General features: G+C 35.6%; 2 protein-coding genes across 4 annotated transcripts in view; both read left to right on the top strand.

Annotated features, from left to right (window-relative positions):
- LOC144959063 (tRNA wybutosine-synthesizing protein 5-like) overlaps positions 1 to 25,463 on the top strand; it is a 297,326-nt gene that overhangs the window by 134,811 nt on the left and 137,052 nt on the right. The gene's annotated exons all lie outside the window — the stretch shown is intronic.
- On the top strand, positions 10,309 to 23,770 carry LOC144958890 (jumonji C domain-containing protein 5-like). Of its 3 annotated transcripts, none has more exons than XM_078891158.1 (4): positions 10,309 to 10,400; positions 18,273 to 18,430; positions 20,650 to 20,802; positions 22,009 to 23,770. In XM_078891158.1, exons 1-4 carry the CDS (start codon positions 10,337 to 10,339, stop codon positions 22,129 to 22,131), a joined length of 498 nt encoding a protein of 165 aa, XP_078747284.1. In that variant the 5' UTR covers positions 10,309 to 10,336; the 3' UTR covers positions 22,132 to 23,770. The 3 variants fall into 3 exon arrangements, with proteins under 3 accessions (XP_078747284.1, XP_078747286.1, XP_078747285.1); XM_078891160.1 differs by having other exon boundaries at positions 10,309 to 10,453; XM_078891159.1 differs by lacking the exon at positions 10,309 to 10,400 and adding an exon at positions 12,107 to 14,408.

Below are 25,463 nucleotides of genomic sequence, written 5' to 3'. Positions count from 1 at the left end.
TATGCTATAGCGCCCAAAACGTGAGTATTTCACAGTAAGCCGTCAGAAAGAGGCACAACAGACTATGTCACAGCATCAAATTCTAGGAAAAGCAAGGTGGACATGTCAAGGCTCCAAGAATAATCTCTCGAATGTCAAACTTTGAGGAAATAGAAAAATAAATTGAATTAGAAAGTCTGGACTCGTGTTTTGAAGCCTTTAAAAGATTGCATTTTGTTCCTATGTGGTCTTGTGCTATCACGCTCGCCTTTGTCACATAGTTGAGTCCTTAGAAAAAGGCTCTTTCCTCACGACATCCTCTACTGTACTCATGTGTAAAATGAATACATGGATTATAAGTTTTGTCTCAGTCGTTAAGATTTAACATTGCCTTGCGGTGACATGGATTGTCCTCGAATGTTAACCGGGCCCTTTGTAAAGCACCTTGATCACGTTTAGCTGATATTGCGGGATTATAAAACTGTTCAAGTGCACATTTATGTTTTAAGTACATAAAAGCAACAAAACTCCAACACCAAGACATAGGTTTTATCAGACATTTATCTCGATTGAACATTGATAACTATTTGTACCAACAGCTCAACAGAGTTATATACCGGAGGCTTGTTTGTCACAGTAAAGGTTGTTCACAATTATCTTATTAAATTTTATTTTATTAAGAACTGAATTCATCTCACTCCAGTTATATTTCGGTAGGCTTAGATAAACTTTACCTTCTAATATTAGATCGTCTTTCCTTTTATAGCCTTCCCTCGAATTAATTTCTAATTAGTGAATACTTTTCGTTCTACATTCTGTCACGTAGCCACTTATTATAAAAGCTGATGGGTCTAACATTTGACACTCACTTCTCTTCACAATCTATGCCGGACGGCCAGTCGCTCTATTCCTTCTATATACTGTAAGATTTTTATCTTTTGGGACTTTGTAGATATTATATCTACACCATTAAGACGCCGGAGCTTTTAACTTTGATTGCATAATCTTCAAGGATCAAACCCGAGCCCGCTGTCAAAGGATTACATATTAACCCATTACCAATTGCCTGGAAGTGGAATTTTACGAGTCCGATCCTGTTATCAGACGAATAGATCATCCAAGCCCATCAACTGCCTGGAAACGTAAACTTACGAACCTGACATATTATCATAAGTTACGTAAAATATTCATATCTCTATTTGTAACTGCTACGGTCACTGTTTATCTCTTTTAATTAAATTTCATCATTATTTTTATTTCATTGTAAACAAATCGTTAATTGTTTTTCATTTATAGTAACTAGTAAATTCTGGGGCCTCATTCTACATATATCTATTTCATCTAACTTTAAAGTTTAAATTGTAAAACTCTTAATTGCCCCACTTGATCATATTTTAATTGAACTCCCTATGTACAGGATTAATTTTTTTTTTTTCATTTCTTCATTAAAATGGAATAGCAATTTATCCATTCATTCTTTCATTCAAATTGAATAGCATTTTATTGATTCATTCCTTCATTCATTTATTCATTTATAAATTATTCATTCATTCATTCATTCATCTATTCACTCAGTTATTCATTCATTCATTCCTTGTCCACTTTGTTATTATATCACTCATTTCATTTTGTTTTTTGCCTCATTCATGAATTGTTTTCAATATGTTTACATTCCATAACGATTCATTCACCTGTCATCCAATCACTCAGTGTTGTGAACACATTTTGTAACTATTGTAAATCTTACGATATTTTATTGTTTTGTATTTCAGACATCACTGTTAAACACTCTTCAATGCCTAATTACAATTGTAGAACAACCATTGAACAAGAGAGAGGTCCCAGCCACGAATTGAGTTGGTAAATATATCCTTCATTATTCTCTTTTACATGAGTTGGGCATCACATAGTAACTATAGACATCGTGATTTGTTTTGCATAGTGATTTGTTTTAAATGCATTTTTGGCATATTACTGTTACCGAAAACCACTTATATATTATGTTCTGAAAAGTGAGTCTTTAAAAACTAAATAATAATAAAAGGAGTCTACTTGCCGTCGTGTTATATTTAGTGATAGATAACTTGTGATTATTTTGGCATCCTATTATTGTTATCACACTAGTATATTAGCGTCATTGCGAATAATTGTACACAAACTAACGACGAGTCACACACATTGGTGATACATTTTTCGTAGTAACATAGTTTAGAGTACACGCGATTGACACATTGTTATTGACTCAAGTCATAATAACTACGCATTGTATTGACACATTGCTTTATAAGATATAACGATAAAAGGCATCAAATTCAACATACATAATAAGATGAAATAAGAGAGAGAGATTTCTAAAAATAGAACAGTTCATTCCAGTAAGTGTAAATAAATAAAACAGTCAGTAACAGTATCCTGTCAATATAATATATATAAAATATCGTAACTAATTTATTGCAACATGGAAGCATATAAAAGATACTTAAGTCTCGCAAAGGACTTAGAAATACCCCAGGAAAGAATAATTTCATGGTGCGAAGAGAAAGTAAAAGAAGAAAAAGAACATGAAGAAAGAATTCGTAGAGAAGAAAATGAAGAAAGAATTCGTAAAGAAGAAAATGAAGAAAGAATTCGTAGAGAAGAAAATGAAGAAAGAATTCGTAGAGAAGAACATGAAGAAAGAATTCGTAGAGAAAGAAAATGAAGAAAGAATTCGTAGAGAAGAAAATGAAGAAAGAATTCGTAGAGAAGAAAATGAAGAAAGAATTCGTAGAGAAGAAAAAGAACATGAAGAAAGAATTCGTAGAGAAGAAAAAGAACATGAAGAAAGAATACGTAGAGAAGAACGAGAAGAAAGAGTCCAAGAAAGGGAACTAAAAAGACAAATAGCTTTAGCAGAAGAAGAAACCAAAAGGGCCCAAATGATGCTGGAAATTGAAAAAAACAAAAACCGGTCATGAAAGAAAACATAATATAGTGATGAATTTTTCGTGAAACTTCCACGCATGCCAACATACGATGAACGCTCAGACTGCCTAGAATCCTTCTTACACCGATTCGAAGTTCAGGCTAAAGGTTATCGTTGGCCAGAAAGCAAATGGGCCACAGCCTTGATTAACTGCTTATCTGGAGAACCGCTAAAAGTTTTCTATACCTTAACAACTGAAGATGCAGATGACTATGGAAAAATTAAAGACGCTCTACTAAAAAGATTTAGATTAACGGAAGATGGTTACCAGGAAAGGTTTCACACTGCAAAACCGGAAAGTGGAGAAGACTTTAATACATTCGTGAACCGAATTACTCAATTTCTAAATCGGTGGCTTGAGTTGGCAAACGTAAAACAAGACGACTTTGCAGGCCTTTACTATCTCACGCTGAAGAATCGAATCTATCAAGCTTGCAACCCAGATTTAGTCGCATTCTTTAAAGAGAGAAAGCCAGAAAACTTGGACAAATTAAAAATCTACGCAGAAAACTTTAACAGCGCACATCCATTGACACCCCTTAGCAGAACATTGAAGGAACCATACTACGCTGCCGCTGCTCAGAGTCCAGGTACACCTAACGTTCAGTACTCAAATAGCCGATCAATCACTCGGAACACGCAAGTGAAACAGGATGACCATAGTAACAAACCATGGAACAAACAGTTCAATAGAGACCATAGCCGAGCCTATCAAAACAAAACAAGAAATAGCACTGACAATAATACTGAGTATAAGAAAACCAACAAACCTATAATTAAATGTCAATATTGTGGAATGAAAGGCCACACAGCAGACAAATGTTACAAAATCGTGGGATATCCAAAAGAAACTGCAAATGCATCACTCCACACAAGTGTAAATAATCAGACACGAGTAATGTCAGGAGAAAATATAAATGTGTATTGCGTGAAAGGTATGTCACTTTTAACACAAACTCACAAGTCAGGATCGCTATTTTTTTGTGAAGGCAAAGCTAATGGAACTGATTGCAAAATATTGAGAGACACAGGATGCAGTACAGTAGGAATAAAAGCATCTTTGATCAATGACGAAGACAAAATGGAAAAACGGTACAATGCATCACATTCAGTGGCACAGTCGAAACCTTTGAAACAGCTAACGTGTACATAGAAACCCCATACTATACAGGAATAGCGGAATGCTGTATACTTCCCAACCCCGTCGCTGATGTTATTGTTGGCAATATAAAAGGTCTTAAAGACAACCCAACAGATTAAAAGAATGGTCATTAACCCAAGAAACAGCTTGTCTAGCAGAAACAAGAAAGATGACTAAGACAACAGAGAAGCCAATGACTATTTCTCTAGAACCACAACAATTTGACAGGAACAGGTTCATTGAAGAACAGAAAAAGGACCCGACTTTAACTTCATATTTCAATATCGCAAACAAAGGGACGAAATCAAAAGTTGAATACATCATTGAAAAAGATATTCTGTTCAGGTTACATAGGAAAAGAAACAAAATAGCTAAACAACTGGTCACGCCGAGTATTTACAGAAACAAAATCCTTGGAATAGCGCACGATTCAATAACTTCTGGACATCTTGGGAGCTCTTCCACATTGAAGAGAATATCCGAGAATTTCACATGGCCTGGAATTACTAAAGACGTCCGAGAATATGTGAAACCGTGTGACACATGCCAAAGAAGAGTCGCAAAAGGCAGAATACCGAGATTGCCATTAGAGACAACCCCAGTTATTGAAAAAGTTTTTCAAAAAGTTGCAATTGACATTATAGGCCCTTTAACAAAATCAGATAGAAACCATACACACATACTAACACTAGTCGATTACGCAACCAGTGGCCAGAAGCGATAGCATTGAAATCAATTACATCGGATCACATAGCTGAAGCATTGATGACAATTTTTACTAGAATAGGCATACCAAATGAGATACTGTCGGACAATGGACCCCAATTTACATCACATATGATGCATGAAACCATGAAACTCATGGGAATCCAACACTCATTCACAACTCCCTACCACCCCCAAGCAAATGGTCTTTGTGAAAGATTTAATGGCACTCTAAAGAATATGTTAAGAAAAGTGTCAGCAGAAAAACCAGATGATTGGGACAGATACTTACCAGCAATCCTATTTGCATATAGAGAAATACCCCAAGAATCTACAGGCTACTCCCCATTTGAGTTGATGTATGGACGATCACCTCGCGGCCCGATCAATATAGTAGCCCACATTTGTAAAGGGAATGAGGAGGACAATAACGAAATTATGTTTGCTTACGAATATGTAAGAAACCTGAAAGACAGAATAGAGGATACATGTAAGCTAGCACAGGAATCCGTCACTAAAAAAGCAGAGAAATACAAGGAATACTCTGATCACAAAAGCAAATCGAGAAAATTTGCGATTGGTGACAAAGTACTAATACTCTTACCCGATGACTCGAGTAAACTTTTAGCTACATGGAAAGGACCATTCAAAATAACAGCAGTAAAATCTAATGTTAATTACGAGATTAAAATCAACAACACAACAAAGACATTCCATGCAAATATGCTAAAAAAATATTTTGATAGAGACACAGTGTCGCAACCTATGTTTACTAATATCGAAGCTTCAAATGCAGGATTAGTCATACCGTTGGTCATGGGACACAGACACCCGAGACAGAAAAACAAACAAAAATCGCACAATTGCAACCACCTAAGACAAAAAAAGAAGTACGCAAAGTACTTGGGCTCCTAAATTTTTACAGGAAATACATTTACAACTTCGCGCACATCGCGACACCGCTAACAAATCTGACAAAGAATGGGTCACCGAACAAAATTGTTTGGACAGAAGCGTGTCAGAATAGCTTTAACCAATTAAAGGCATTACTCTGTTCAGAACCAATTCTTAAATTACCCGACATGTCAAAAGAATTTGTTGTAAGAACTGACGCGTCTGATAAGGGCATCGCAGGTGTACTATTACAGGAGCATGAGGGAACTCTAATGCCTTGCTTATATGCAAGCAGAAAATTATTGGACAGAGAATCACGATACTCTGTAATAGAGCGTGAAGGACTGGCCATCGTCTTTGCTTTAAAGACATTCAGCAGATATCTACTGCTAAAAGAGTTTGTGGTCGAAACGGACCATAAACCACTCACGTACATAAGAAATAACAAAATGAATAATAGTAGAGCACTAAGGTGGAGTCTATTTTTGCAAAATTACACTTTCAGTATCTCCACATACCAGGCTGTGAAAATATTCACGCCGACCTACTTTCTCGATTAGTGTAATGACGTGAGAAGGGTATAACTTAACCTCTCATGCATACTGTTAGTTACCTCGAAAATTATGCCAAATCAGAACGCACAATTTCGATAATTTTATTTGTAAACATGATGACCCAACTTAATGTAACATTGAGTATTGTTTGGATATATATACCATACCCATTCATGATTTGGGAAATCTTCTCTTTACTATTATTGTTATGAATTTTCACTCATTTATGATTAATAATTGAAATGTCAATATTCCATTTACATTTTCATTCATTTCATTCAGTAAATTACCTTCATATCATCGACTTAAATCATGCTTCATTGCCATCACTATTGTTTATCACAATGATTTGTAATCACATTGCCATCATGTTGTTCATCACAATGATTTGTAATCACAATCTTTCATTGTTATTGTCACCCATTCATATACCTACGTTAATATAAACATTTCCATGTCTAGTTAATAAATAATTTAATTGTAGCACAAATCATAACAAGGGATTAATGCTAGAGTATCATGATAGTAAATTTACTTCCGTTTGTAAAATCTATCTTTCCCATAATGGTTAAAGAGTATATTTTAAACGTGGGTGGGAGGTGTCACAGTAAAGGTTGTTCACAATTATCTTATTAAATTTTATTTTATTAAGAACTGAATTCATCTCACTCCAGTTATATTTCGGTAGGCTTAGATAAACTTTACCTTCTAATATTAGATCGTCTTTCCTTTTATAGCCTTCCCTCGAATTAATTTCTAATTAGTGAATACTTTTCGTTCTACATTCTGTCACGTAGCCACTTATTATAAAAGCTGATAGGTCTAACATTTGACACTCATTTCTCTTCACAATCTATGCCGGACGGCCAGTCGCTCTATTCCTTCTATATACTGTAAGATTTTTATCTTTGGGACTTTGTAGATATTATATCTACACCATTAAGACGCCGGAGCTTTTAACTTTGATTGTATAATCTTCAAGGATCAAACCCGAGCCCGCTGTCAAAGGATTACATATTAACCCATTACCAATTGCCTGGAAGTGGAATTTTACGAGTCCGATCCTGTTATCAGAGGAATAGATCATCCAAGCCCATCAACTGCCTGGAAACGTAAACTTACGAACCTGACATATTATCATAAGTTACGTAAAATATTCATATCTCTATTTGTAACTGCCACGATCACTGTTTATCTCTTTTAATTAAATTTCATCATTATTTTTATTTCATTGTAAACAAATCGTTAATTGTTTTTCATTTATAGTAACTAGTAAATTCTGGGGCCTCATTCTACATATATCTTTATGCATAGTCGAGTAGCTCTTTACTCACTTGAGACCATGACATTGTTCAAAACCCACATTTGCTTTCGACAGAGTAATGCATGCCTCTTAACAGTTCTCAATTCTTTTCATGGCAAATCTTGTCCGCAATGAGAAGGCTTTCAGTCTAGCCAAAAATTATAAGATACTGAAATCATATATAGAAAATCTCAGGACGAAAATTTAAAGATTGAAAGCCACGCTTATAGCTCAATGATATCAAGGTGACAGATTAAGGAGCAGGCACTGGTATAAGATAAAGATCTGATAACGATTTGAATAACTGTCTATGAAATAAATGCCAGGTAAAGCATGAAGAACAACACAAAAAAAAAAAAATTAAAAAACATCCTAAAAATTAGCCATCGTCGACTAGGGATCTAAATTCAGAGTCAATGGGTTCTTTCTTTCATTTTTCTTTCTAGCTTTGCCGGGCACTGGTTCGAGACTTGTTACAACGTTCAACTCATCGATTTGGGCGGTATAAATTCAAAAGAATTTCCTTTGCTCTGTGCTTAGCTCAAGACATTCTCCAGCTTATGACGGAACAGATATTGGAGCAATGTCCTGGAACAGTTGGGATATCAGTTAATGCATGGTGTGTGTACGTAATCACTGCTGAGGAACACGATACTGACTTAGTCAATCTCATGACAGTTGTAAAACAAAGCGGGCGGCTGCAAAATGTCATATCAACCAACCAAGAGAGGATGTTATTAGATGGCCTGACAGGGAATGCGGATACTACGAAATGCATGTAAATAAAGCAAGCCTGTGTTCGTGTGTGTGTGTGGGCGTGTAGTGTATATATATATATATATATATATATATATATATATATATATATATATATGTGTGTGTGTGTGTGTGTGTGTGTGTGTGTGGAGAGAGAGAGAGATTGTGAACGCGTGTGTACAAATTCAATGTGTTCTGTCTTACTATTTTTAGCATAAATAATACCCTACACACAGCACATTGTATACTGTGTACCTTATGTTCTGAACATTTGCCAAGTCGTGTTTCATTTTCGAACATGTGCTGTGCACGCATTTTTTAAATTAAATGATTATCAAATTATGCTGTGGGGACATCTGTATTATGCCTAAATACAAAGAAGAAGAAAAAGGAGGGAAATCCATTACGATAACGATTAACATTGAGCAAGCAATTACTGAAACATCTTATTTGCTTTGATTTAATTTCATAGACAGACCAAAAACTTTGCCATGCACAGGTCAATTTTATTGTATTTGCCACTCTTGATTTGTAAAAAAGTATAGTGGAATTCATTGTGCGTTTATGCATGTATATGTGTTTATTATATATATATATATATATATATATATATATATATATATATATATATATATATATATATATATATATATATATATTATTAAAATATTTACCACAATGTTTGGGGCAGTCTACATCGATGTTTAGGCTTAATTTGCCATCTTCAGGACTGAGTTGTTTTTTTGACTGTTGTTGTTTCTTGAAGTGGTTCCGGTTTGAAGTTAATTAAGAGGAATTTGCGCCGATGGGGACACTTTCCGTAGATCTCACTTTTCATGTTGAGTGTGGCTTCATGAGGTTGTTTGATTATAGTATATTTTTCTTCCAGGCATAAGCTACATTGTTTTGATGTTGGTGTGTATCCTGTTGCTTTAGATAAAATTTTCCATGAAATGTTGTGGTCTATTTTGTTGTCTTTTAATTTCCAAATATGTTCGCTGAGTTTTGTGGATGTTTTTTTGTTAGTGTTTCTAAATGTTGAGGTGTGGAGGTTGTATCTTGTTTTGAAATTATTTTCTGTTAGTCCTACATATTTTTCTTGCTTGTTTGTTTTAGTTTCTGTACTGTGGCTTGGTAAATTAAACTTGATTCTAAGCATTGTTTGTTTAGCGGGCAATGTTCTTTATTTCTGCAGTTGCATTTTCTAGTGGGTGGGTTTTGCTCTTGTCGGTGGTTTATTAATATTTTTTTGTTGTGGCTTGAAATTATTTGTTCTATGTTGCGCATACACGAGTAACTTATTTTTATGGTATTCCTGTTGATAATTTTATGTAGCTTGTGGTTTTTTGGAAAGTGTGTATCAATTAATTTCAGGAACTGCTGTCCTATGTTTGTGCTGACGTTTATGTCGAAAGGTGGGTTGAACCAAGTTATGTGTCGTTTTCTTGTTTTATGTTCTTCACTTGTGTGTTGGGGTTTACATGAGAGGGAGGCGTCTGTGTATACAAATCGGTGTGTTGTATCCACTTTTTGTGAGTGCTTCTTTGTAGGGGGTGGCTGCGACGTTGAATATCTCTCTGTTTTCTGAAAGTTTGCTCACCCTCAGTGCAATGTTTTTTGGTATGTTTTCAATGACGGGACGGGGGTGGTTGCTGTTTTTATTAATGTAGCTAATGGTGTTGTTTGGTTTTCTGAACGGTTGGAATGAATTGGATTTTATGTCGAATGTGATGTCGAGGAAGTCAACTGTTTTTTTGTTTGCTTCTATCGTGATTTTTAAATTGTTGTTTTGGAATATTTTACAGATTTGTTTTTTGATGTTTTCGTTCGCTCTTGGTCGTCTGTTGGTTATAGCGAGTCCGTCATCTCTATAGAGGCCGATGTATGTGTGTGTATGTTGTAGTTGTGACAGGATGTAGAGTCCGACCAGTTCGCATGTTTCAGCACCGTCGAACGAACCCATTGTTACGTCGAAATCATTGTGTCGCTTTGTCCACGGTGTGTTGTCGTAGTATAGTGTGCTGTGCTTGGTGTGTTTGATGATGTGTTTTTCCTCTTCTGTGATGCTGGTGTATTTTGCTGCGAATTCCAATGCTTTGTTTAGTAAGTCTGGAGTGATGGAGAGGTAAAAATCGCAAATGTCGAAAGAGATGAAGGTGCAGTTTTCTTTGTTTTGGATATTTTTGAACCATTCAATGACTTCATCGGTGTTTTTCCACTGGTTGAATTTAGTTGCTTCTTTGACGTTTTTATTTATTTTTTCTAATATCTTTTTGCTGATTTTTCCAATTTCAGGTTTGTATGGATTTATTAGTCTACATTTTGGATTATTTTTAAGTCAGGCTTGTGATCTTTTAATGTGATGAACGCTTCTCTTCTTGGTGCTATATCGATTCGATCGCTAAGGTCAAGTCTGTTCGCTATATTCTTATCTTCTTTTGTGATCTCTTCGGTTCTATGTGTTCTGTCTTTCTTATAGTCTTTGTTGATTTGTTTGTGTGTCATTTTATCATATTCCTCAGGTGTCATTTTATAATAGTTGTTGGATTTGTCGGCTGGTATCAGAAGTTGTTTTTCTTTGTTTATTTTCTTCACATCGTTAGTCAGTTGGTTTTGGAAGTTGTTATTTTTGTTTTTGAACTGCACACTTTGAATGAGATCTAAAAGTCCGTCTTCTAATTTTTTAATTCAGGTATTGGGGGGGGGTGAATTTGTAGAGTTGAAGCCGTACGTTTTTTTGTGGGTGGTTTCTAAATGTGGGTTCAGAAAAAAGAATGTTCTCCATCGTAGATTCTTGACAAATGTTTCTGTTCTTGCTATTAGTGATTTAATGTAAGATTTTCTGTTGCAGGTAGGGATATTCTTTGTAGAATATGGGAAAGTAGTAGGTCTAAGTTGTGGCGTAGTATCCATTTTGTGTCTAAGAGTGCTCAACGGTGCGGAGCTGTGTATTGAATCGTGTTTGATACAAATATGGTACGAAAAGTGCTCGACATGTAGTAATGGAGCGAATTATTATTTAAAATATTTACCACAATGTTTGGGGCAGTCTACATCGATGTTTCAGGCTTAATTTGCCATCTTCAGGACTGAGTTGTTTTTTTGACTGTTGTTGTTTCTTGAAGTGGTTCCGGTTTGAAGTTAATTAAGAGGAATTTGCGCCGATGGGGACACTTTCCGTAGATCTCACTTTTCATGTTGAGTGTGGCTTCATGAGGTTGTTTGATTATAGTATATTTTTCTTCCAGGCATAAGCTACATTGTTTTGATGTTGGTGTATTGTGGTAAATATTTTAAATAATAATTCGCTCCATTACTACATGTCGAGCACTTTTCGTACCATATTTGTATCAAACACGATTCAATATATATATATATATATATATATATATATAATATATATATATATATATATATATATATATATATGTCTCTCTCTCTCGCTCTCTTCCATTCCCTCGCTCTGTATCTATGTGTTTCTAAGTGAGTTTAGGTGTTTGTCTGTTTGGCTCATTCTCTTTTCTCTATATCTTTCTTTCTTTCTTTCTTTCTCTCTCTCTCTTTCTCTCTCTCTCTCTCTCTCTCTCTCTCTCTCTCTCTCTCTCTCTCTCTCTTTCTCTCTCTTTGAGTTTTCAAACCAGAGTCACAGATGTTAGAGACTGGTATGCGTCTTAATAGCCCTAACTCCAATCGTCCATCTCACATTATAATTGCCAATTGGTTTACAGCTGTGAAATCGGAGAGATATTATTCATCGTTGTGGTAAAATAGGCCTGCTTTTTTCCCAGTTGTTAAGGATGAACAGTTTAATGTTTGGCACTATCGCTTCACTCTCGTATCATTTCGGAACGAACCTGAGACAGAACGTTAAGTTATATTTTTAAATTGTGTACATTGCGTAAATCTTTTTTTTTTTTTTATTATTTCAGAGGAATAATTGGATTTTATTAACAAACATACAATAAATATTTAGCTACTTTTGACTGTAATTTCAACTTAGGTTGTCCGAATGACCGTGTTATAATACGAGATGATAGGCGAATATTGATTAAATATTAGTTGCAATGATGTCCCATGACTTAAGGTTAAAGTGCTGTTTTGTAGTATGACACTTGCTTTCAAACATTGATGTTCCTGGTTTGAGTCCAATTTAGGGTCATGGTCAGGAGTTCATAGTCAGCGCTCCGTGTCTATCTCACTTTATTTATCAGGTGACTGTTAGGTTCTTTCTTCCCTTGAGGTGGATATTAATGGTAAGGCTGCGGTACAGAATAACTCGAAATGGTTTGGATTTCGGTCATACAGGAGTAACTATATTCGCAACAAAACCTTTTGTTGTTCAGAAATGCGCAAAGTCGTTAAGGGTGGAAGACAATGGCAACGTTTCTTGAAATGTATTTATTTAAGATAACAATGGTCAGAGCATCCTCATGTCAAAACACGAGTTAAGTTTGGACACCAAGTTCTCGAGATGACTACTCTGGTAAGCAAGGACTCAATCGTCCACATATTCCAACATCATAAATAAAATGTTTGCCGTCGTGGTCATGCTACAATAAAACGATTTTCGATCCCTGACAGACAGACATTTCCTAAATATGTTAATACTTTATCAGGCAGATGTCCTTATCTTCCCCTAATATAGATATAAAACTATTCAAAGTCATCTTAAACTTTATGATGCTCTGAAGTTTCAGCATATACTTTTAGCACTGGACCTTATGATAACCATTAATAAAGTTGTTGCTTCAGTTAAAAACCAAATTCATATTTCAAACTGAGCGCAGTTTCTTGTTCCGTCGAGCATCTGCTCTTTTTCCTGAAGCCGTCCTCCTCTGGACATCAATTCAGTAACATTCACTCATTTAGTGTTATGAATAATATGAGTGTGTTGCCTCCTTAGCTACAGAATGGAAAATATATTTTTTGTTTCCAAGCCTGTTGTAACATTTTCTTTAAAGAGACTCAGGGTCCATGTATGTTAGAATAGCAGGATATAAACCGTCTAACCTTGTTTCTATTTATTTTTCATATACTAGACCGGCGTGGCCCAGTTCGAATTTTCTCGAGATAGTGAGCCTCAAAACTGACGGGAGCGCCTTTCAAACGATGCAGAAATCGTGATTTGGGACCAGATTTCTTCTCTCATTCATAGTTAGGTCGTTGGCATCCGATTCACATTCTTATGCAGTCACGCATATTTTCATCCCGGACCCAGATTCTATACTAGTCACCAAATATGCCAGGTAGAAACTTTTGATGGAATCTTACCAACTCTGGTTCTTTCCGTCTGCTAGAGACTGAAGACGTCTATCGGCTACGCCTTATGAGCGGTTCAGCTGATATTCTAGACAGAGCCTTTCTAGATGAATACCGATTGTGACTTGTGTTAATATTTCTATTGACACTACCGTTTGTTTGAAAACCGTTACCTTTTTGTCAATTAATCAGAAAGCTAATTCAGACATTTTAAAAAGCTGTTTTGTTCGTTCCAAAAGCGAAGGTAGAATTAAGTGTCCGTTGCTGAAATCGTCTTATCTGACTCTCTAAGACATCTCACTGTCCTATACATCACACTACACGAGACAAAATAGTGACAATTCTGAGGCCATGTACAACGGATTTCGACTTGTGCTTGTGTTTTTATTGTCATTTACATTACCATATGGCCATTTTGTCAAAACCATCGAAATCAGAAACAACGACGACCAGAACAAAAGCAACAACATCAACATCAAGGGCCATCTGAAACCTTTTGGAGAAAGTGGAACCAAAACCAACGTCAAAAAATTAGATGGATTTCCAGAACCCACTGATTTCTTTTCAAATTATTTCCTTCGCTCCAAACCTGTTCTCGTGAAGCGGGCAGTTATCTCTGACCCTGTATTTAACAAATGGACAGACGATTATTTATCTCAGGTCAGTCTCCGTGTAGAAAACCGTGGACATCTCTTTGAGATTGAAAGGGAAAAGAAGGAAAATAGAACGAAAATACCGGTACAGATGGAGTTGCATGAATTTTTAAAACTTTATGACACAGAAGACTTGTACCTTGTGGAATATGTACCGCCATGTTTGGCCGAAGATCTAACATTACCTCTTCCAGTTCAGGTAATCCTATCTCCACCACCGCCTTTTCCTTCTCTTGTTCCCTTCTCTTTCTTACAATCTGCAGATTAATTTTAGTTACTAATCAGCAAATACATTATTTTGGTTTTAATTCGATTTTTTTTCTATTTAATTACTGAAGCCGTCACAATTCTCCCTCTAGCAATTGTTTATACTACACTAGGCAACGTCAAACCGTTAGTGGGAGCAACCCACTCCCCCCCCCCCAAAAAAAAAAAAACAATCCAAAAAACAACCTTCTCTATAATATAATTTTCAATGCGTATTCTTGTATAATATTAACTGTTAGTGATACATTGATAAAGTAGGACATTTTGCTTGCAATCTCATTTAAGGTTTAAAGAATATCTTTTGTCGCTCGAAATTATTGTACAAAAAACCTTCAATAAAATCATTGCCATTTACAGTGATGTTGTTATTTAAATATTTTATTAGGTGGACTATTGTCCTAAAGATTTTACTTATAAAAATTGACGGAGACATTTTTTAGATAAATCGTCCCAAATTGTCTTTTATGACTTGACTTGACTTAGATGCCTTTCGCGTCTCGACCGAAAGATCGGGTCGCCTTGGCTGTTTCCAGTATTTCCTGTGTGAGGTGTCTCCAATATTGCCGGTCCTCTGCTAGGGTTCTCAGATTTTCAAGGTCCCCTGCCGTTATGAGACTAATGCTTTGTCCAAGTGTTGTGAGGTTTTTGTTTAGGATCACAGGGAGTGTTGTGATCGGTCTTCCTCTGAAAAGGTTTCCGTGTTTTTGTATGTATCCCGACATGGCTTGGTTTGCTGGTATGTTTTTGTCCCTGCGTAGTATGTGACCGAAAGTTGCCATCGTTGTTGTAAAATGTCAAGGGAGATTGGTCTTTCTTTTGTGATCTTATAGAGTGATTCATTTGAGATCTTTTTGGGGTATTTGATGTCCAGTACCCTTCTTAGCTGTGTGCGATGGAAGGCATCCAGATGTTCTTCTTCGGATTTTGTCAACGCCCAAGTGCCGCAGTTATACAGAAGTACCGGTTTTACAAGAGCATGGTACAGTTTCAGTTTAGTTTTTCTCTTTATTTTGTCACCTCTAATCCATACATTGGTGAATTTACTGAGTGCGGCGTTTGATAGCTGTTTTCTTCTTTGTACATCCTCGGTGTCTCCAATTAGTGAGCCGACTTTCTTTGTTCTTTTCCATTCCTCTTTGTTCCTCGATATTGTTGTAAATTCGGTTTTATTGGAATTGACTTGGAGGTTATATTTCATGAGGGTATTTTGTATGATGTCTATATTTGCTGGTGTTGATCCAATAAAATCGACATCATCTGCATAGGCGATTTCTCTAGGGATTGCATTCTCAATATGAGTCGTTGGTTTTGGAATGACTTTTCGAACTTCTTTCAGAGCGTGTTCTAAGTATATTGTGAACAGAATCGGGCTCAGACTATCTCCTTGGGGGGTCCCGATGTTACTTTCGAACTGCGTCTGTTTTGTGGCCCGTATATCCTTGGTTGTATCTTTGTGTTGCTGAGGAGAAATCGGATTATTCGGAGCTCGTCTTCGTCTACTATTTCTGTTAATATCTCCAAAAGTTTTCCTCTGTCGATCGTATCAAAGGCTGCGGACATATCGATTCCGGTTATTGTTATGGATATGTTTTCTTTGAGTGCCTTTGCTGCCAACCATTTATGTGTCCATACAACGTCCGATGTGCTTCGGTCTTGGCGAAACCCGCTTTGGCTATGTGATAGATAATTTTCTATTTTCGGTCTAATTCTGTTGAGGACAATAGTTGACAGTGTTTTTCTTATGGTATTCAGTAATGTTATTGGGCGCAGGTTGTTTACGGGTCCTTTCGTTTTTCCTGGTTTTTGTATTGTAATTAGGACACCGCTGTTTATGTCCCAGTCTTTGTGTGTTGAGAATGTTTTGTTCATTATGTTTGCAATGCTCAGATCCAGGGAGAGGGTACCGCATTTCAGCAATTCAGCGGGAATTTCATCTTCGCCTGGAGATCTGTTATTGTTTAGGCACTTTATGCTATTTCTAACTTCAGTTGTTGTGATGCGGTTGTTTAGGTCTCTAGGGTTTCCTGAGAAGGGCGATATTTGTGAGACTTGTTTGTGAAATTTCTGCTGGAAGTGGTCAGTTACAATGTCAAGGATATCGTTGGGATTTGTTGTCTGTTTGCCAAATTTATCCTGTAGTTTTGGGTTCTCGAATGGTTTTCGGTTCAGAGATTTCGTCGCTTTGAACATAGACGATGCGTTATTTTTGGACTTTTCTATGTCTTCCACTTTTTTGTCTAATTCCTCGTTTCTGTGTTTTATTGTAAGTGATCGAATTGAATGCAGTATTTTGTTTCGTTCCGTTTTCAGGTTTATTATTTCTTCCGAGTCTTTTGTGTTTTGTATCCTGATCCTAAGTTCTTTTTGTTGCCGCGATAGATCGTTAATAGCGATGTTAGGCGTTCGATTTGGTTTGTTCTTAGTTGTATTAATAGAGCCTGCACTTTCTTCCCCCGCATATTTCATTGCCGCTTGCGTCTCTTTCCATTCATTGTTTGGATTACTGTTTTGCTTTATTTTCCATAGACTTGAGTTAAGTTCATATTGGTAATGAATGCGACATTCTCGCTCATTTACTATTTTTGACGTGTTTATTTTGACTGCCGTTTTACCTTTCTGTCTTCGTTGTCTGTACACATTTATGTTGAAATTCGTTTTTACAAGTTTGTGATCGGATGTTAGCAGTGTACCACCGTATGATCGCGAGTTGGTTGAGTAGTGTTTATGGCGGTGTCGACATATGATATAGTCTATTTGGTTGTGTATTGTTATCATTTTGTCTTGGGTTTGGTCTTTCCTTTGTCCTACCCATGTTGTCTGGTGTCTAGATGGGTGGTTGAAAGCACTGTTTGTTATGAAAAGTTTTCTCTGTTAACAGAACTGGACTAATTTTTCTCCGTTATCGTTACGTTTTCCTTTTGAGTATGATCCTAAACATAGTGTGTCACTGTCGAGACGTTTTCCTACTTTGGCATTAAAATCTCCAGCAATTATTAATATTGATTTGTTTCCTATTTTGTTCAGTGTATCGTCTAGGTCTTTGTAAAATTTATCAGTTTCCTCTGGGTATTGTTTTGCGCGTTGACTTGTTGGTGCGTAAACACCTAGTGAACGTCTTCTTACCGTGATCGTCTTTGTTATCGTTATTCTGGTTCCTTGAATTGATCTTACACTTAAGCTCAAGAACACATATTCTTTCCGAAACATTCCATTTGTCACTAGTCAAATCCCTGCAGTTTTTATTTATGAGAAATCCACATCCATAGTGAGGTGAACTGGAAGAAAAGCACAGCAGTCTGTGACCATTTATTGTTCCGGACAACATGGCTGACACCTGTTGACATTGAGCTTCGGCTCAGTGGATAGTCTTATGTTTCCATTTATTCACTGTGTGGAATCTTTAATTTTTACCTGATGTGGACTAATCTTAATATTGGAACTTTTAACTTAAGATCTATTAAAAGTAACATTCGAAAGGAACAACTGTGTCAAGATTTAGAAAGTTATAAAATCGATGTGTTGTGTTTACAAGAGACGAAGATCCAAGATGGCGTCGACCAAACAATAAATGGTCACAGACTGCTGTGCTTTGCTTCCAGTTCACCTCACTATGGATGTGGATTTCTCATAAATATAAACTGTCTTTTATTGGACACAGAAAAGTATTTGATGGTGTTTGGATGAGAATGAATGTATAATATGATTATTGAAAGCATAGCGTTTTGTTTGGCACCATCTTGACAATCATAATGAACGACTAAGTATTTATATAATTCTTATATGCTTTCATCCTCAGTATCTCAAATGCCTTTTACCCAGTCAACCTCGCTTATGTGGATGAGTAGTGGTGGGACCAAATCTGTTGTTCATTTGGACGATGATGACAATATCAATTGTCTCTACAGCGGTCGGAAACATTTAGTGCTAGTGAATCCACATACTTTCGAAGTAGGGGTGAGTCAAAACGTTACAAAACTATTTTACTCCAATGTAGACTTTGATTATTGTGTTGTGTAGAAATAATATTTTTGTATTTGTTGTTGTAGTTGTATTGGTTGGTATTGAATATGTTATTATTGTTTATGGTGATGGCATTGCATTTGTAGTTGTTAGTGTTTATTTGATGCAATGATGATGATAATGGTGATTATGATGATGATGATGATGATCATGATGATGACGATAAACCGTACATAAATAATAATAATAATAATAATAATAATAATAATAATAATAATAATAATAATAATAATAATAATAATAATAATAATAATAATAATAATAATAATAATAATAATAATAATAATAATAATAATAATAATAATAATGATAATAATAATAATAATAATAATAATAATAATAATAATAATAATAATAATAATAATAATAATAAATGACATATGTTAAAATAGTCAATATACACAAAGAAAAGATCAACTTGGTGTATGGATAAAATAAGTATACAACATTATACATACAACAAAAGGCCAAGTTGGTGCATGCATAATTACTTTTCATTATAGACTTGCTGATCGTGATTGTCATGGTCTCAAGTGAGTAAAGAGCTACTCGACTATGCATAAAGATATGTAGAATAAGGCCCCAGAATTTACTAGTTACTCTAAATGAAAAACAATTAAGGATTTGTTTAAGATGAAATAAGAAGAAAGATGAAATTTAATTAAATGAGATGAATAGTGTTTGTGGCAGTTACAAATAGAAAAGTGAATATATTGCGTAACTTATGATGATATAATATCAGGTTTGTAAGGTTACGTTTCCAGGCAGTTGAAAGGGATGGATTCTATATTCCTCCGACAACGGGCTCAGGTTTGTAAGGTTCCACTTCCAGGCAGTTGGGAAGGGATCAATTATTTGTTTCTTCGACAGCGGGCTCAGATTTGATCCTTGATGTGTTGAAGATTGCACTGTCAAAGGTAAAAGCATCCGGCGTCTTGATGGTGGAGATAACATATCCACAAAGATCAAAAAGATAAAAATCTTCAAATATATCAATGTATGAGGAATGAAGCAGCTGGCCGTCCTGCATAGATTGTAGAGAGAAGTGAGTGTAGAATGATAGACCTATCAGCTTTTATAATAAGTGACAGAATGTAGAACGAAAAGTATTCACTAATTAGAAATTAATTCGAGGAAAGGCTATAAAAGGAATGATGATCTAATATTAGAAGGTAAAGATTTTCTAAGCCTACCGAAATATAACTGGAGTGAGATGAATTCAGTTCTTACTAAAATAAAAATTTAATAAGATAATTGTGAACAATCTTTGCTGTAACAGTGATTATAAAAAGAGAGAAATACAAATCTCATTCATTATATATACACGTGGTTTTAGTCACTGATTTCTCCATGAAAGGCATTTTTGTAATAATTTATTTTTGTACCATTTCTTGTATCAAAATCATGTGCCTTTTATGGTCTGACTGTACATTTGAGAAATGAGTATTGTAAAGTACCTTTAAAACATCTGGTGATAAATATCCTAAAGTAATCAGCTCGTATGAATGTAACAAAATTATATTTAAAAGATGCTTATCGTTAATGTTTTGCAGACCATGGACAATTTTGTATAAGTCTGTAAGATCGTCTCTTTTTCTTCCACACTTAAGTGATGGAAGTTTTATTTATTTGCAATCTATAACCTTGTAAATAAGTAAATGTTCGATTCGGACGTTTTCCACAACGACTGAGTGTCGTTTGGAAAAAGGACAACAAATGCAATATCCTTACTATACTCCAAAGTTTGACTTACCACAGATTTTATATTGTAAGGAACACAGAATTCACTTTTCAAGTATTCAGAACCTCTAAAATAATGCAATTGTCTTTGTAATGATTGTATTAATATTGTTAATCAAAATTAAGATCACTGTCAAAGATCACTCTAGCATCTTTTTCTTTGTTTCCACAAGTATAGAAAATATGTAAGAAATTTGATTTACAAACATGTATTATCTCAGAAGCCGTTATTTTGAAGAACAATCACTTGTGAGGAACCCAGTCAGAAGATTCACAAAGGTCCAAATGTATGCTATCATTTGTGTTTGTATCATCAAAAAGCTTACAGAAATCATCAACTCCTTATATTGCATAATATTTAGCTTCAGAACCAATGTTGACTCAAATCATTATTCTTATTACTTTGTCTCAAGACTATAATGGATAACCTGGAGGAGAATTATTCTAACATGGATGTCGACAGCGTGGATTTGAACTATTACTTTACACTGCAGGGGGCCAATTTTACCATTGTTGATATGGAAGCCGGGGACTGTTTGTACATTCCAAGTAATTGGATTCACCAGGTGAGTTGATGATTGCATTGAATCAGACGGACACCCAAATCATTTGAATTCTGTCTCCGTTTGTAACGATCTAACGGTGCGTCTTCAACCACTGATTAGCCTTGAATAAAAGACAACTTGCCTCCTTGGGGTCATTCGAAGATTTCTTAATCTTTTTGCGCGTCTTTCCTTAAATTGTCTCAATCTATTCCCACTCTATCCGTTTGATATTTTTGCACACAATTTCTTCACCTATTCAAAAAAGATAAATATCGTGTCCCTTTATTTGTTCTCGATTAGTTTGTTTTTAGAACGGAAGGTCCAGAATGCCAGAATTTATCTGGATTACGATAGCGCTAAACAGACAACTGTAAAACAATTATAGAGGCTCCAAAAGCCGGGTTTAAAACATATCTGAAATCACAGATATCAAATTTGGACTCGATTATCCCCCCATAAAATTGATACATAATGACACAAAAATAAATAAGTTATTTCCAAAACTTGGCTCCTACAACCATTGAGTAATAAATATAATTGGAACAAAATGAAAATTAAAGTAGACAATATGATTGGATGAACGTTCTTAGAGGAGGAAAGTCGATGCTAACTGCCAAAAAAAACCCTGTAGTTTTAATAAAAAGTCATTTGCATATCCATTGTGATAAAATACTGGTCAAACATTTCTAAATTAATAAAAATAGCTGCTTCCACAGATTACAGAAGACACATTGTGGTTGTTTGTGATCATATAAAATCTTTGCATCCTGATTGTTCGTCTCTTGGCACAGGGTCAAAATGTTAAGTTTATTGTGCTGTTTTTATTATATGAGTCACATTATTCACATAATGTTTCTGTCTTTATTTATACGAGTCACATTACCTACAAAATGTTTTTCTCTAAACGAAGGAAGTTCTCGTTGATTTTATTATGTAATCAAATCATTTTCCCACTTAGAACAAATAATTTGCAGTTAGTTTGTCTATTTCAGTTCTTTGATAACGTAAAATTGGAACATAAAATGGCAAAATTAATTATTTTTTAATTGTTTCCAATGAAGATTTTCCAAACATTTGCATTTTAAGGGTCGCTTTTCCATCTAGATTTGATAATAACGTCATGTTAATCATAGCCAGTGTTTGTTGAAGTCATGTCAGCCATTAACTATTCCTCTTTGAATGCGTGTTGTTGTAATTAACTATCCAATCTCATTTCCATTCAAACAGGTGAGATCAACAGGAAACAACCTGGCCGTCAATCGGTGGTTTCTAAACATGGCCACAAGGGATACTTTTCTAGAAACCAACCCAATAAAAAGCGATGATTGGTGCCACTGCAAAAACACATAATCCCATCACCTGTTCCGAAAGGAAATACCTAAAGAAAACAAAGCTAAGACTCTGATTTCAAGGGGAATTGAATTTGGACATTCACTCGTCGTCTTAATTTTTCAGCGAGAGTTACATCGATTAAAATTGCAACAGAAAATGTCACAAACGCCCCCAGACAAAGCAGATAAAGGAGTCAGTTTGGAAAGATTGAAACAAATGTTAAAAGCAAACACACGTTTTAAAACTGATTTACCTGGCTCTGAAATTGAATTTGTAAACAAGAAGGTAAAAGAATTGTTTTTAGTAAGTCTAGACCAACTGGACATCGATGGCGATGGGTTTATAACGATGTCAGAGTTTGGTCAAAATCATATCAAGGCATGGGATGACCTTACAGACAGAGTTGTCAAGGCTTTACTGTTGGGACCTCTTGCAGACGTAGTAATACATTTTATTATTGGAAATTAAGTCACTCTCTGTTTGGTTCACAGAAGAAAATGCAAAGCGAAGACACATCAATTCATTTCTGATTAGTTTAATATTCAGTAGAATTATAGTCTTTTAAAGTCGTTTTCACACACTAACTATGTTGGAGAGATTCCTTCTTTTGCAATTACTTGGCAATTTAGATACATTTTCTTTCGTTCAGAATAAGGATACATGGGTTTGATGCTAATTTCTGCGAGGGTTTATCAACTATGTATTGCCATGAAAATGAAGGAATCGCTCGGTTTTTTATGAAATTTTGAGGAGAAAGTTGTATGTTTCGCATAAAAATGTGACGTTCTGATTTTCACTTTTTGTGCGCTCCATTCCAAAGTACACCAATCAGACATCCAGTTATGTCACAAAATGAGGCCATTGCAAATGAAAATGTAACATTCTCCTATTCTTTATTAAAAATAATTTTCTGACAGACAGTGGATGAAACTTGGGTCTGCCAAAATTCTGTCAATATGGTTCAGATCCATCCCTTTCCCCGTTTGAGTAGGACACAAACATTGGGGAAAGCTTCGAAATGAAATTCCGCGTTTGCAGTCATATCATGCCTCAGTGTCAACAGGAGTGACAAATGATTTAGGGTTAGAATTCTTAGCTCATCCCGCCTACTCACTCGACTTGGTCCCTTCAGCATTTTTAATGTTCCTTATATTAAAGATAGATTACACAAAAAGCGTTTTGAATATGAAATTGCAGTTTTAAGATCTTCCGAAGGCTGGATTCAGGCCAAATTCAAAACCTTTTAGTTTTAAGAACTTTTCAAGATAAAGGAGAAATGGGAGAAGTGTACCACTTTATCAGGGTGACCATGTAGAAAGATTTAAGTAACTGTGGAAAATTTCATGACAATCTTAACATTCCTTAATAGTCAGTACAATTAATAATTGATCTACCCTCGTGCTATCAAGGAACCTTCACACAAATTTTTTATTCTCATGATGTGTCTAGAGTGAATTTTTTGTTTTCAATATGATTTGAAGCCAAAACAATTCCAAAGTGCATTTAAATATTTTTTAAACTCTCCCTTTATATTCCATTGTCCTCCATTCCTCATACCAAACCGTATTTTGTTTTTGCAAGACACGTTTTAATTCAAACACAATCAAGTCAACATTCATCACAATGCAAAAATAAAAAAAAAAACAAATTAAAATATGAATTTGCAGAAATGGCTTCCTTTTTTGAATGAAAGTTCACATGACGTTTGATGTCTTCAGGATGAGAATGGTAAAGCTGTGAATGAAAGTGTTTTAGGGATGTGCGATTTAGCCAAACACTCTTTACAGTGTTAATAATATAGGGTTCTTAAGCTTCTGCAAATGGATGATGCCAAGTCTGCAAAGATAGATCATCATCAAGCCCTACTGCAACCTCCTCGTGGTGTCGAACGGTAACAGGTCAAGCTGGCTAACTGCAGAGGGCGACAAGAATAGGCAATGGCAAACCATTCTTGTAACTTTGCCGAGTTAACTGCATGAATAAGTCCAAAAAGTTAAACGGTGACAGCGTAAAGGGGAGCATGTTTTCACGGAAGACTGCTGCCTCGCTCGGTTGGGAGCGTGATGTTCGTCAGGTCACACCGAACCGTCAGCCAGTTACTAGGCGAAATAAATTTAACAAATGTGACAAAACCAAAATTGGGACATGGAATGTCAGGACCTGTGCCCAAAAAGGAAAACTAAACAACATTCTGAAAGAAATGAAACGGCTCCAAATAAATATTCTTGGCCTGGCAGAGATGAGATGGAAAGAGCAGGGAACCATGTCAAAACAAGAAAACAACATGACATATAAGATCATATGGAGTGGTGGAACCTCTTTCCAAAAAGGAGTAGGGATGATCTTAGACCAAAAATCAACCAAATTTTACAAAGGGCACGTAGCAATCTCAGACAGAGTTTTGCTGGTTAAGCTAAGAGGACCTGTAGTTGACACCAATATTATTCAAGTTTATGCACCAACAGAAGAGGCGACAGATGCAGATATGACAGAGTTTTACCATTCACTAGACAAAGCAAAACGAATGTGTAAATCACAAGAAGTCCTTATGGTAATGGGGGACCTAAATGCTAAGATTGGCAGAGGCAGAGATGGTGACATAATCGGACCACATGGACTCGGAGACAGAAATGAACGAGGAAACATCTGGGCAGATTGGTGTAGAACAAATAAATTAATGATTTCAAACACCTGGTTTCAACAACACCCAAGAAGAACCTGGACATGGCAATCACCAGGGGACAGAGCAAGGAACCAGATAGACTTTATAGCAGTATCATCAAGATTCAGAAATGGCATATTAAATTGCAAAACCTACCCAGGCGCCGATGTAGACAGTGACCATGTCCCAGTTGTTTGTACAATAAGGATAAAGTTTAAAGCTATTCAGAGAACAGCTGGTAGAATAAAGAGGGATTACTGGTTATGCAAAGACAATGGCATACAAACAAAAATGAGAGAAGAATTTGAAAATGCACTCATGATACAAAGCCAAAGTGAACCTGATAATGAAAAATGTGAAAAACAATTTGATATATTCCAAAAGTGTGTCAAAGCAACTGCAGAAAAGCATTTACCAATAGCTCAAATAAACAGCAAAAAGGAATGGATGACAAATGAAATTCTAAACCTATTTGAAGAAAGACGAAAATGCAACAGAGGGTCTGCAGAATACCAAACATTGAACAACCACATTAAATCCAAATGCATCGAGGCACACGAGAACTATCTAGACTGGAAATGCTGCGAAATCGAAAGAGAATACAAACCCAACCCCCAACAAGCTCACCAAAGAATAAAAGAACTATCAGGGAAAAGGAAAAGCAAAGCAGCAGGAAGTTGTATCCAAA

This window comes from Berghia stephanieae, chromosome 13 (assembly GCF_034508935.2).
Source record: "Berghia stephanieae isolate SIO BIC M18660-M18661 chromosome 13, UCSD_Bste_1.3, whole genome shotgun sequence".
Lineage (NCBI taxonomy): Eukaryota > Metazoa > Mollusca > Gastropoda > Nudibranchia > Aeolidiidae > Berghia > Berghia stephanieae.
The sequence above is the reverse complement of the archived record's forward strand: the minus strand, read 5'-3'. Positions and strand labels throughout refer to the sequence as shown.

Coding starts and splice junctions, on each gene's coding strand:
- LOC144958890 (XM_078891158.1), top strand. CDS start 10,337: ATGATGTGTTTTTCCTCTTCTGTGATGCTGGTGTATTTTGCTGCGAAT. Junction 10,401..18,272: donor GAATTCCAATGCTTTGTTTA/GTAAGTCTGGAG, acceptor TTTCATCCTCAG/TATCTCAAATGCCTTTTACC. Junction 20,803..22,008: donor CAAGTAATTGGATTCACCAG/GTGAGTTGATGA, acceptor CCATTCAAACAG/GTGAGATCAACAGGAAACAA.